A 12,520-nucleotide genomic window follows, 5' to 3' on the forward strand; every position below is an offset into this window, starting at 1 on the left:
AGCAGAAAGAGAAAAGGCAGGAGCTAAGTAGAGGTGTGTAAAGGGTACAGGTGGAGACTCCAGGAGTCAGCTCAGGAAGGTGTGGCTGGAAACAGACACTAGGTCTGAATGGCAGGCAGGTTGGGACAGGAGCCTGGAGAGGTGGCATCCTTTGGGAGTAAGACAGGAAGCAGGGCATGCATCCACTGTTTGTGCAAGCACTGTCTGAGTGCTAGGGAGGCTGAGGAATCTAAGATGGTGGGGCCTGCAAGCTACAATGGGTTGCCCAGAGCAGGACACATAGTTCAGATCAGTTGAATGAATATCCATGCCTACTGCATATGAGGTTCCAGGGTGGATGGGACTGTTCCTCCTTGGAGAAGCCTGTAGGATAGCCCGACTTTTTTCCTCACTCCACAGGACTGGACTTCTAGTGGAGGTCCTGTTCTTGCCACCTCTCCAGGGGCCCAGGCTTAGAGCCCACAGGGTTCTAGAGGTAAGACATGCTGGGCTCAAGGAATCAGCATTCTTTATTAGATCCATTAAGTGCCAGGGGAGGGCCCTGGGCCCTTGAGCAAGTTCCAAGGCTCATCACCCTTAGGTCCAGTCTTGTCTTTTCCCCACCGTGTCTTACTCCCAGTCCACGCTTGGCTGTTGGAGGGCTCTGACTTCTGCCTTTCCTCTGGCTCCCCCAGTTATCATCCTGAATGGAGAATCTTTCCTCCTTCCAGGGACACTGAGGCTCAGGAAGGGGCATGTCCATGAGCAATCTAGCCTGACTTGTGCACCAGCCTGCACGACTGCCCATGGGATTGCCTCCCTGGTTTCCTCAGTGTTCTCAGCCTATGTGCCGGGGGCAGTAGGCAGACGTCTGGTGCTCTTTAAGTTCAAAGGCATCGTGGCCTTCCCTGTGGAGCAAAGAGAGACAAGTCAGGGATCAGAGAGGACCCGCAATTTCTCCCAGCCACACAGAACATTCTATCTGCACTCACCGGAAGCAGCGGGCACAGTAGAGGTCTCCATCGCAGCCGGCGCAGCGCAGGGTGGCATCCTCATTGCAGATGCAGCACCAGGGGAGCTCCTCTTCCTCTGCCTCCTGCCTGGGGGCCTTGGCCTGCGCCTTCTAGGAGCAGAGAGGAGTGGGGGAAGGGAGGTGTGTAGGAACACTGCCGCAGGAGCAGTTGGCCAGGGAAGGGAGGAAGGCGTGGCAGTGGCCTGGGGTTTTTCTCACCTGGGACTCTGCCCTATAGGACTGGGCCTGGGCTCTGAGAGCTGGCTCCACGGGGATGTTCAAGCCACTTGCCTCATCCAAGGCAGCTTCTTCAGTGAGCTGTGGACAGGGCGAAGACGTTCAGCTTCCTGTTCCAGGCCTAGACTCTGCCCCCCTGCCCCACGAGTATTTCTGTGTTCTGTGGCCTTAGCTTCTCAACCCATCTCCCATGATCTATTGCCTATGGCTGCTGATACCCCATCTCAAGAGGCCAGTAGGCAGGTCTGGGTCATAGGGACAGTGGAATGCCAGGTAGAACAGGAGCTGCAGAGTGGCCATTCAGTGAGAGAGTAGAGGCAGGGTGAACTGGGCCAAGTGGGTGGTGGGGCAGTGAGGCAGAGACAGGACAGGTGGTGGTCAGGTGGGTAAGGCAGGGCCCACCTGCTGCAGGACTCTCTGGATGGCTGTCTCCTCATCCTCATCATCATCACTGTCTGGGAGGTGATAGTCCTGGAGGGTCACTTGAAAGGGAATGACAGGAGCAGAGGAGGAGGAGTGAGGTTGAGAGAGTTCTCTTGAGTAGCTGTAATTTTGCCCGCAGGAGCTGGTTTGCTTTCCACGGGCACTTCTTCCAGAGCTAGGCAGCCTCTGTTGTCAACAATCACATCAGATCCTGCCCCTCCCTCCCCAACCCTGGGGGACAGGAACAGAAGGATTTGCAGTCCCTGAAGGGACTGAGGGTCCCTGGGCCCCTGATGGCTGCTACTTATTCCCTATCTATTCCTTTGGCCCAGTACCTCCCTCATGGCTCTGGGCAGAGCTCAATAGACCTCTGGACATAGCAATCCCAGCACCTGACTCAGTGTGCCAGGGAATACAGCCGTTTTGTAGAGCTTGGCCTGGGGTTGGGAGTGGAGGGCCTTCCCAATGGACAGAAGTGAGCTGCTGTTTCCCAGCCTCTACCTTTATCGGGGTCCTGTCCCCGCAGCATGGCTAGGCGCTTGGCGAGGGCCAGGATCCTCTCCTGCCTCGTGTTCTCCTCCCGCAGCTCGACTGCTGCCTCAGCCAGCAGCCTGCTCTTCTCCTCTTCCAGGGACCAGGTGGCCTGTTCCTTGGAATTAGTGCTCTGGCCCCCTGGGCCACCTTGGTTGAGGTCATTCTGGATAGGGGCAGCTGGAAGGAGTGATGCAGTTAGGGAGGCAGAGACATTCCAAGATCTCTGTGCCTATTTCTCAACTTTCTTTAAAAAACACAAATTATCAGCTTTTTGTTCAGCATTAGCTCCTGTGGTTTATATTACAAATAAAATGAGTCTTTCCTACATTTTTCCAAATGTAAAATACTAGTAATCTTAGACATGCTTTTTTCAACTACATCTATCCCCACTCCTGATATTTTTACATGTTGCCCTTAGGGTAGGTGTCCCATGGTATGAGCATCACTGCCCCAAAAGGTGAGGGTATAGGGAAGCTAAGCCTCAACCAGTCTCTCTGCTTTACAGGCTGGAATTAATACTTCCAGGGAGCAGCACAGAGAGGACACGAGAGAAGCTGAGATCTTGTAAGGCACTAGGCAGGAAGAATTCTACCAGAGTGGCTGTGGCTCTGACATGGTCCCCTTTAGATAAACATTTCAGACCAAGAGGTTCAAAATGAGACAGCTTTGGGTTCAAGTCCCAGCTCTGTCACTTAATACATATGACCTTGGTCAATTTCCTTAAGCTCACCAGGCCTCAGTTTCCTCATTTATAAAATATGGATAATAATAGTATGTATAAGATTACGGAGGGTATTCAATGAGATTATGTCTCTGAAGCAGGGCTTCTCAGTCTTGGTTCTTTTGATATTTTGGTATTTTGATATTTTGGACAGGATAATTCTTTGTGGTAGGGGCTGCCCTGTGCACTGTATGATGTTTAGCAGCATCCCTAGCCTCTGCTCACTAGATGCCAGTGGTACCTTCTAAGTTGTGAGAATCTGAGTCTGAGAGTCTCCAGACGTTGCCATATGGGCCCCGGATGGAAAAATCATCCCCAATTGAGAACCATTGCTCTGAAGCACTTGAACAGCACTGTCCAATAGAATTTTTTATGATAATGGAAGCGCTCCATATCATGGTCTGTATTTGTGTAAGACTATAGTTTAATAGCACTTGAAATGTGACTGGTACCACTGAGGAACTGAATTTTAAATTTCATTTTAATTAAATCTAAACAGCCACTTCCTCATCCTTATCATCATCATCATCATTGCAATGAACATTCACTGAACACTTACTATGAACCCGGCAGGGTCTTAAGCGTTTATTAATCTCATTTACTTCTCGTAACTTCCCCATGAGGTGGGTTCTATCATACCTCCATTTTACAGATGAGGAAAGTGAGACTTAGGTTAAGTAACTTTCCCAGGGGCACATAGCTAGTTTAAGTGGTAGAATAAGAAATTGCTGTCTGGGAGCACCTGGGTGGCTCAGTCCATTGAACATCCAACTCTTGATTTCTATTCAGATCATAATCCCAGGGTAATGGGATTGAGCCCTGTGTTGGGCTCCAGGCTGAGTGTGGAGCCTGCTTAAGATTCTCTCTCTCTTTCTCTCTCTCTCTCTCTCTCTCTTTCTCACTCTCTCTCCCTCCCCCTCAGCTGCTCTCCCCAACTCACGTGCTCTCCCTCTCTCTCAAATTAAAAAAAAAAAAATTAGAAATCGCTGTCTGATTCTAAAGCCTACACACTTATCCACTAGTAATACACTGGCTCCTTTTGGGGTAAACCCATCTAAAGCTTATAAAGTTGATTGTTCTCTGATTCATATTTGCATCCCAGAGGGTGGGCAGCAGAGACCTTCCTACTTGGGGAAAGAGCCGGGGGCGGGGGGGGGGGGCAGGTCCCTGGGGGATCCAGGTGGAGAAGTTACCTGGGTCTCCTCGTTCCCAGCTCTCATCAATAGCCACCTCTGCTGCCAGCTGTGTCAGCAGATCCTGCGCCTGCTGGGCCTGGGTCCTTGTGTCTGGTGGCTGATGTGCCTGTTCACAGGAAGGAACTTCAGTGAGGAGTAGGGTAGAGGGGAAGCAACACCGTAAGGCTCAACGCAGTCTAGATTACGGGTGGATGCTGAAGAGTTTCCAAAGCTCTTGGAAAGGGGACTGACTAATCCAGGGCTCACATAATTGAGTAGATCTGGCCACTCTTTCCTGCCCCACCCCATCCTGCTGCTTGTCCCTGGATCCTTGGCCTGGCAGCAGGCCTGAGAATCAAGAGGTGAGGGTGGGAGGTTTTGCCAACTCCTGCAAAGTACATAGGCATACATGTATCTAGGTCCTTGTCCTAGGACCCCTGACCCCTGAGCACTCACCACCTGGGAGGTCTGAGACGGCGGAACTCTGCCCTGCAGTGCAGCAAGCCGTGCCTCCATCTCTTGGGTGGAAGGGATGGAACCCTGCGTTTCCTTCCTCAGTGCAGCTAGCCTGGCTTCTATCTCTGCTTGTGAGGCCACTGACTCTGAAATTGGTATGGGAAAGCCTTGTAAGATCCAGAGGCATCCTAGTCCCAGGAAGTCTGGATGGTATGTTTTAGATCACCCTGTGTGCCCCCACTCACTGGGCTTGTTCTGCTGGCGGAGCCGTGCTAGGCGCTCAGCAATGACTTGGTCTTGTTGGGTCAGTCCCCGGCTCTGGGGAGTGCTGGGCTTCTGCTTGGCTTCCAAGGCTGCCACACGCCTGGCAAGGTATGAGATAAGGTTCTTGAAGAATGTAGAAGGGAGGGGTGAAGGCACCTACTCACCATTTCCCATTCAAATCATTTCTAGGCATCCAGGGAGGCCTCCAATAGACAATAGTCTGTGGTTCTCATTCATATCCCTCTGTAGGCCAATCCAGCTGACCAAACAGAGGGTCTGGCTTAGAGGGCAAGATCTACCAAGAACCGTTTCTGGGGAGAGGCTGATGAGCTGCTTTGTGAGCCCAAGAGGGCAGTCAGGAGGCTGAGAGATGATATTCTCCTGACCCTGTGCTCATTTGATCTAGAGACTGGGAAGAGAGTCCTACTCAAAGACTCCTTTGTCTTTTCCCCACCCCTATTTGTCTCTGTCCCTTTAGCACTTACTTCTTATAGTTCTGAGGTGGTGACCACTTGGAGGCATTGACAGGAGATGGTCCTCTATAGAGAAGAAATCTGGTATCAGTAGTTCCCTTATCTGCCAGTCAGTACCTCTTCCCCAAACACTTCCTGACCTGACCTCTAGCCACAGAGCACAAAGCTGTGTGGGCTGGCCAGCTACCTGGTACCATGCTTGGCTAAACCCTTGCCCATGTCAGCTTCTCACCTGGTCAGGACTTCGTGGCACTCCTTGCAGACCTTCTGTTGGGTATTCCCAGTCCGGGGCACCACTGCACTGAAGCTAAGGCAGCCGGAACAGAAGGCCCGGCCACAATTCTTACAGCCGTACTACAAGAAACATGAAGTAGGGGGATCCATCTCTCACCCGCCCCTGCAGTCTCCTCCCTGGGACTCTCCAAGCACACACACAGAGAAGACACTGAAGTTTTGACCAGCTGCAGGGAGGAGGATGAGAAATGGGGCCCCTAGGGCCTGGGGAGAGAGAGGGGTGTAGGGTAAAGCGATTCCTCAGTCTCCAGTCTTTTATTCAAATCAAGTAGAGCTTTACGTAAAATTCCCATGCTTTCTATCCTGACTTCAATTCAATGGCACTGGGGTGTAGAAAACAAATAGGCAAAACCTCATGCTGCAGGTCATGGGCTCTTCAACAAAGGAGAACCAGAGAGAGTGCAGAGCCCCTGTCTTCTGTGCTCTAGTAGAAATGGAGGGTGGTTTGGCTTCAGGGATAACAATAGCCTCCATTTATTAAGCACTTACTGTGTGCCAGGCACTAAGCTCAGCACTTAACATTCGTCATGTGATTTAATCCTCACAATTTATACACACTACTCTACTTAATCCTGATGACCACAATTATTATTCCTATCTTAGATGGGGTCAGAGAGGTTACATGACTTGCCCAAACCAAGGTGATTCCATGAATAAGACTGCAGAGGTCAAATTTGAACCCTGAGCACCCAGGTTCCAAAACCCAGGTTTCTAAGTGCTACACGGATCTGCCTCCATAGCTATTCATTTATCCAATCTGGTTCCTATCTCCTGGTCACAACTGATCAGAGGAAGCCTACAGTTTACCAGAAGAATGTGGGGCCTTGTGCAGAGGACAAAAGACTTTGCCATGGTGCCTTGGGAGCAGGAGGAAGGGAGGTAATCTAATTCAAGAAACCTGGGAAGGGCAGGCTGCATGATGGTGAAGGTTTCAGAGCAAAGGACATGGTGTGATGGAGAGTGGTCACAGGGCATTAACCAAGACTGGGCTGCGGAGGAGCAAAGTGGAGGGAAGGAACCAGCTGTATCACTTAGTGGACAGAAAAGCCTACCTTTCTAGAAAAGACAGGAGCGTGCTGTATAGTTACAGGGCACTTTCACCTCCAGCACCTCTCTGGACCCTCATGCTAACCCCGAAAGCGAGGGAGAGTTAGCCCCATTTCACAGAAATGGAAACTGAAGTTCAGTGATTTCAACAAAACCAACACAGCTGGAAAGGGGCCGTAAAACCAAGTCTACGGACTTCAAGTCCAGGGCTTTTCCTCTACTCCGCGTCCTCCCTGACCTTCTAGCCCGCGGGGAGAAGACTCGCCTCCTTTTTGAAGAGGGTAAACTTGACAGCGCAGCCGTAGCACCTACTCTCCATTCTGGTGGCCGGCGCAGCGCCGCAAGGTCCACAGAGCTGAGATCACGCTTGCCGGGTCCCGGACACCCTCGGACCTTCACTAAGGCCCGCCCCCACCCCTACACCCTCCCGCGCTGGCTAGCTGAGGCCTCTGGCGGGAGAATCGCGATCGCCTACATCAACCGGGGAGCGGTGGCGGAAGGCGCGGGGGCTGCTGGGAGGCGTAGTTCATTCACTTGCTCGCTTCCCTCACAGACAGTCAAGCCTGATCCAGAACACGACATTTCCCAGGGGGCTAAGCGCCATTCAGCTCGCTGGCGACGACAGTCCCTGAGAATCCCTACGCACGCTTAGACTCTTGGGAGTTGTAGTACGAATCCAGTCAAGATTGGAACCATGGCGGTGACCAAGGAGCTCTTACAGATGGACCTGTACGCCCTACTAGGTATCGAGGAGAAAGCAGCGGACAAAGAGGTGAGAACGGTGGTGAGAAGGGCCGAATCCGACCAGGCCTGGCGGCCCTTCCTGTCTTGGCGCCTCGCCAGCAGCTGGCACCCGCTTTCCAGGTTCGGCCGGGCCCTGGGCGCGGAGTGAGGGGCGGCCCGACGGCCTTAGAAGGTGGTTTCCCAGACGTTTCCTGGCCGGTCTGAGGGCCTCACGAGGAATTGGGGTGCACAGAAAGAAGGCTCCTTGCGCAGGGTACTGTACTCTCCCTATGGCCCTTGTGTAGAAGAGAAGTAGTTGCGTGAACTGAATGAGAGGAAACCCTAGCCCCCTCCCTGCGCCTGCGCAGTGTCAGCCCCTGACTCCGCTTCTGCCGTGTCGGTGGCTTGAGGTACTACTACATAGTCACCTATGAAGGCCGATTTAACTCCGCTTAGAGCCTAGGGCGGGAAAAAAGGCCGAGTCTCAAGGTTTCTCCACTCCCTTTTCATCTTTCTTGGCAGTGTGACCTATGACTTTGTCATTTCTTTTTTCCACCCCAGCCCATTGTTGCCCTCTGAAAACGTGCTAATGGGCTCAGAGACGGAAGATCAGAAGAGTAAAGGCAGATGGCCTTAAATTAAGTTCCACGGGAAAGGGTTGATAAAGGTGCCAGGGAGTGAGATACTAACCGATCAAGCTATAATTAGGAGTTTTGTTATCTTCCCCTGGATAATGGTAGAGGTTGTAACAATGTAGGAAGGGGAAGCAGATAATTCATCAGATGAAAGTTAATGCCCGCGAATGTCCCTGTAGTTCCTGGCTGCCTAGCTCATGGCTTGAGTGAGCTTGTGAGAAGAGGAGGCTCTGGGGCAGAAAAGCAAGGAGACCCACAGGGTTCTGGAAGAGAGATGCTATCAGCCTGCACATCACTGTCTCCCGCAGCTGCCACTGAAATCAGAAGTGGGCCGTTGGTGTGTACAGAGCACCAAAAGCATCCGCTACACCCATCTCATAAATCCTAAAATTTCAGTGTTAATAATGCCCAACACCTATATAGTGCTTACTGTGGGCTGGACTCTATTCTGAGTGCTCTACATTTGTAAATTATTTAATTGGTACTTCATTAATAGTGAGAAATTACTTTGGACATTTCACACCAAACCCAGCCAATATGTTGGAACCCTGAAGTTGGGAACTTCTGAGGAAGGCATTTGGGTAGCTGCTGATGTGTGTATTGCTCAGAGCTGGACGTGGATGGATGAGATGCCATTAAAGGGGTCAGGTGAGGCTATTGTCTAGCAAGAGACCAATGTCTGATTGGGTCAGTATGGATAGGATCCATTTTTCACTCAGATGAGATAAGGGATATGTGAGAAGGCTCTTTATACAGGATAAAAGGTGCTGTTCCTATCTTTTAATAGGGGGAGGCACAACTATAATATAAGGAAGAACATGGTAAATTCCTTAAGAGGGATACAGACAAAGTACTGTGGATTTTCATAGTATGCTGAGGTGGTTTCTAGTTTGGGAGAAGGGGTGGGGAAAATAGATAAGTCGTTTGAAGCCTTGAAGAACAGGCAGAGTTTGGCTATGTGGAGAGGAAGGAAGGATACTCCAAGAAAGGGGAGTCCACTTTGTCTGGAGCATAGGCCAAGAAGAAAGAGTAAAATTAGATAAACTGTGAAAAGTAGACTTGAAACTTTGGAGACACTGTCTAGTTTCATGGTGATGGATACTTTTTGGTAGAGAGCCAGGGAGACCTAGGCCCTGATGTTCCCTCTTTCCTTGGTTCAGTGCCTGTCATATTTTCTAACAGTGCCTGGAGGACCTTTATATATATATATTTATTTATTTATATATATATAAAGCATGTAGAAAAAAAGGCCTTCTAAACTTTGGTTGTCTGGTCATATAGTCTAGGAGTTGTTCCTTTGGTGTCCATAGAAAGGTGACATGAATGGAGTAAACCCTGAAATCATGTATAATATTGTGTATTCATTTTTGAGGAGAGGAGTTAATTCTTACCCCAAAAAAGACTAAAGAAGCCATGATCTAGGCCAATCTCCTTGTATTAATGATGGTGAAACTGAAGCTCAGAGAGGGTGGTTAGTGACAGAATTGGAACTGGAACCTAGATTCCCTGACGCCTGGACCAGGTCATGTTCCTTCCACTGTGTCACTTTGGCCCTTGTCCAGCACCATACAGCTCAGCTCATACCAACACCAATTTTAACTTTCCTTCAGACCACTTTTCTGTGTATATCTGTATATCCATCTGCTGGTTTGAGTTCTCCATTTGGATGCTTCACGGGGGTCTAAATCTTACTACATCTAAAATTGAATTCTGGACCTTCTGTCTCCAAACCTTCTCCTTCCTTGCACTTCTCTCTCATGGTAAATGGCACTACCATCCATCCACTTGAACTAGGAACCTGGAGTCATTCTTTGCCCAACGTGGGGCTCAAACTCATGACCCTGGGGTCAAGAGTCGCATTCTCCACTGACTGAGCCAGTCAGGTGCCCCTGGAGTTGTTGTTGATACCTCATCTTCTCACTTCTGCCATCTAGTCCATCACCGGGTGCTAATGAGTTACCCTCCCAAATAATTCTCAAAACTGTTCACTTATCTTTGTTTCCACTGCTGCCAGTCCAGCCCAAGCCCTATCAACTTCCATCTGAACAATTATAGTAGTCTTCCAATTTGTCTTTTTACTTTCAATCTGTTGCATTTTGACCTGTTGTACACTGACATTCTATTCTTTTCACAGAAAATGGAATGATCTTGATAAGAGCCCTATTGCACTTTTAATAATACACTCAATATAATTTCTTAACCCTTCATGCATGTATTTCCTTCTGCCAGGAATACTCCTCTGCCGCTTCTGTTAACCTGGGTTACTTAAAAAACATTTTTGGGGGTTAAATGTCCGACTTTGGCTCAGGTCATGATCTCATGGTTTGTGGGTTCGAGCCCCGGGTTGGCCTATGTGCTGACAGCTCAGAGCCTGGAGCCTCCTTCGGATTCTGTGTCTCCCTCTCTCTCTTTCCCTCCCCTGATTGCATATTATAAATTTTTTTTTTAGATTTTTTAAATGTTTGTTTGTTTATTTATTTATTTATTTATTTATTTTGGAGAGAGAGAGAGACAGAGTGTGAGCAGGGGAAGGGCAGAGAGAGGGAGGGAAAGAATCCCAGGCAGTCTCCGCACATCAGTGCAGAGCCCCACACAGGGCCTGAACCCACGAAACACGAGACCATGAGCTGAGCCTAAATCGAGTTGGACGCTTAACCGACTGAGCCACCCAGGTGGCTCAGTAACCTAGCTGAGGTAACCTAACTTACTTAAAAGTAACCTAACCTGGGTTACTTTTATTTATCCTCCAGAACTCAACTTAAATGGCGTATCCTTAGAGAGGCCTTGTCTATTATTCTCTTTCATAACAGTTGGCTTTCCTCCTTTCTAGCACTTATTTCAGTTCGTAATTACATATTTATTTGTGTGATTATTTGTTTGGTGCCTTAATCCCCTCTGTACTCCTAGCTCCGAGGAGTGGATCTGGTTCATTCACTTCTGTAGCAGCCCCTTCTGTGACTGACACAGAAGAGGCTCTCTCGATAAATATTTGTTGAATGAATGAGGTAGTGGCTATAGAGACCACTACAACTTGACATGAGAATCAGGAACCTTGAGGCAGTCACTGTCTCTCTTCGGGGCTGACTTTCCTCAAATGTAAAATGAGGGAGCTGGGCAAACTCTGGCTTCAGGGGTCAAATGGCCTCTACTACAAATTTTGTAATAGGCCATGAGCTAAGAATGGTTTTTACATATTTAAAGGATTGTAAAAAAAACAAACAACTCAACAGCAAAAAATCAAACATGTTAAAAAATGGGCAAAGGACTTGAATAGATATTTCTCTAAAGAAATACATAAATGGCCAACAAGTACATGAAAAGTTGTCCAGGGGCACCTGGATGGCTCAGTCGATTGAGCGTCCAACTTCAGCTCAGGTCATGATCTCATGGTTTGTGAGTTCGAGTCCCACATTGGGCTGTGTGCTGACAGCTCCTATTCTGTGTCTCCCTCTCTCTGCTCCTCCCTCGCTCACTCTCTGTGTCTCTCTCCTTCAAAAATAAATAAACATTAAAAGCGAAAAAAAAAGATGTCCAATACCACTAATCATTAGGTAAATATAAGTCAAAAACACAATAAGATACTACTTTACACCCATTGTGATGGCTATAACTATTATTATTATTTTAAGCTTATTTATGTTTATTTTGAGAGAGAGAAAGGGGCAGGGAGAGAGAGAATCCCAAGCAGGCTCCACGCTGTCAGCACAGAGCCCAGTGTGGGGCTGGATCTCAGGAACTATGAAATCATGAGCTGAGCTGAAATCAAGAGTTGGACGCTCAACCGACTGAGCCACCCAGGTGCCCAAAAGAGAGAGAGCATGTAGCGCAGAGCCTGACTTGGGGCTCAATCCCAGGACCCTGGGAGCACAACCTGAGGCAAAATCAGGAGTTGGTCACTCAACCAACTGAGCCACCCAGGCGCCCTGTAAGTTATATATATTTTATAATGAAAACAACCAACTAACCAAGCCAAACCAAAATCAGAACAAAAAGGAATGTTTGACAAAGACCACATGTGGCCTCCTAAAATTTTTGGCCTTTTACAGAAAAAGTTTGCCTACCCATACTAGAATTAGGGGCAAGTTCAGCTCTACCTTTCTATTCATGGAACTTACCCCTTCTGTCAACCTCGTAGTGCATCGAGCCTCACAGGTTCAGAAATGGGCTAAACAATGCCTTTGGTGGAAATTTAAAGACTCGGCAATTCCCAGGTAGACATTTTTGTTCCCATTCCAGCCTCAGAGGAGATAGGCTGGGCACGATGTAATCTTCTTGTAGAAAAGCCTTGAGTCAAGGACCTGGATTTGGTGTGGGAGCGTTCCTGGGAAGAGGATCATGCCCTGGAAATTCAGTCCCCTGCTAGAATCCAAAGCAGTAAGCCCCTGATGCTTACGTGCTCATGTGCACGTGCCTATGTGTGCTCATGCATACACCCCCCATCTCCCACTCACTCACTCACTGTCTGCTGGGGCAAGTCCCCAGGGCCTGCCAAAATGAAGACTAGGTCATGAATTCACGCTGTTTGCAAGCCCTCGAGAGAATCTGAA

At 49.0% G+C, this 12,520-nt stretch overlaps 2 protein-coding genes across 3 annotated transcripts in view; one reads left to right on the forward strand and one right to left on the reverse strand.

Moving 5' to 3' along the window:
* Nucleotides 1-491: 491 nt before the first annotated feature.
* On the reverse strand, nt 492-7,007 carry ZFYVE19 (zinc finger FYVE-type containing 19). The gene is made up of 11 exons (XM_007081670.3): nt 6,881-7,007; nt 5,507-5,628; nt 5,287-5,340; nt 4,783-4,901; nt 4,538-4,683; nt 4,100-4,208; nt 2,153-2,362; nt 1,631-1,710; nt 1,211-1,309; nt 972-1,102; nt 492-887 (listed from the first exon to the last, which is right to left on the reverse strand). Exons 1-11 carry the CDS (start codon nt 6,932-6,934, stop codon nt 818-820), a joined length of 1,194 nt encoding a protein of 397 aa, XP_007081732.2. The 5' UTR covers nt 6,935-7,007; the 3' UTR covers nt 492-817.
* A 66-nt stretch (nt 7,008-7,073) lies between these two features.
* Nucleotides 7,074-12,520, forward strand: part of DNAJC17 (DnaJ heat shock protein family (Hsp40) member C17) — a 36,518-nt gene continuing 31,071 nt past the window's right edge. The window contains exon 1 of one of the 2 annotated variants that reach the window (XM_015537364.2): nt 7,074-7,387. In XM_015537364.2, coding sequence (XP_015392850.1) covers nt 7,310-7,387 — 78 coding nt within the window. In that variant the 5' untranslated portion in view covers nt 7,074-7,309. The remainder of the gene's footprint in view (nt 7,388-12,520) is intronic. The other variant, XM_007081674.3, reaches the window with a different exon arrangement.

This window comes from Panthera tigris, chromosome B3 (assembly GCF_018350195.1).
Source record: "Panthera tigris isolate Pti1 chromosome B3, P.tigris_Pti1_mat1.1, whole genome shotgun sequence".
NCBI classification, from domain to species: Eukaryota; Metazoa; Chordata; class Mammalia; order Carnivora; family Felidae; genus Panthera; species Panthera tigris.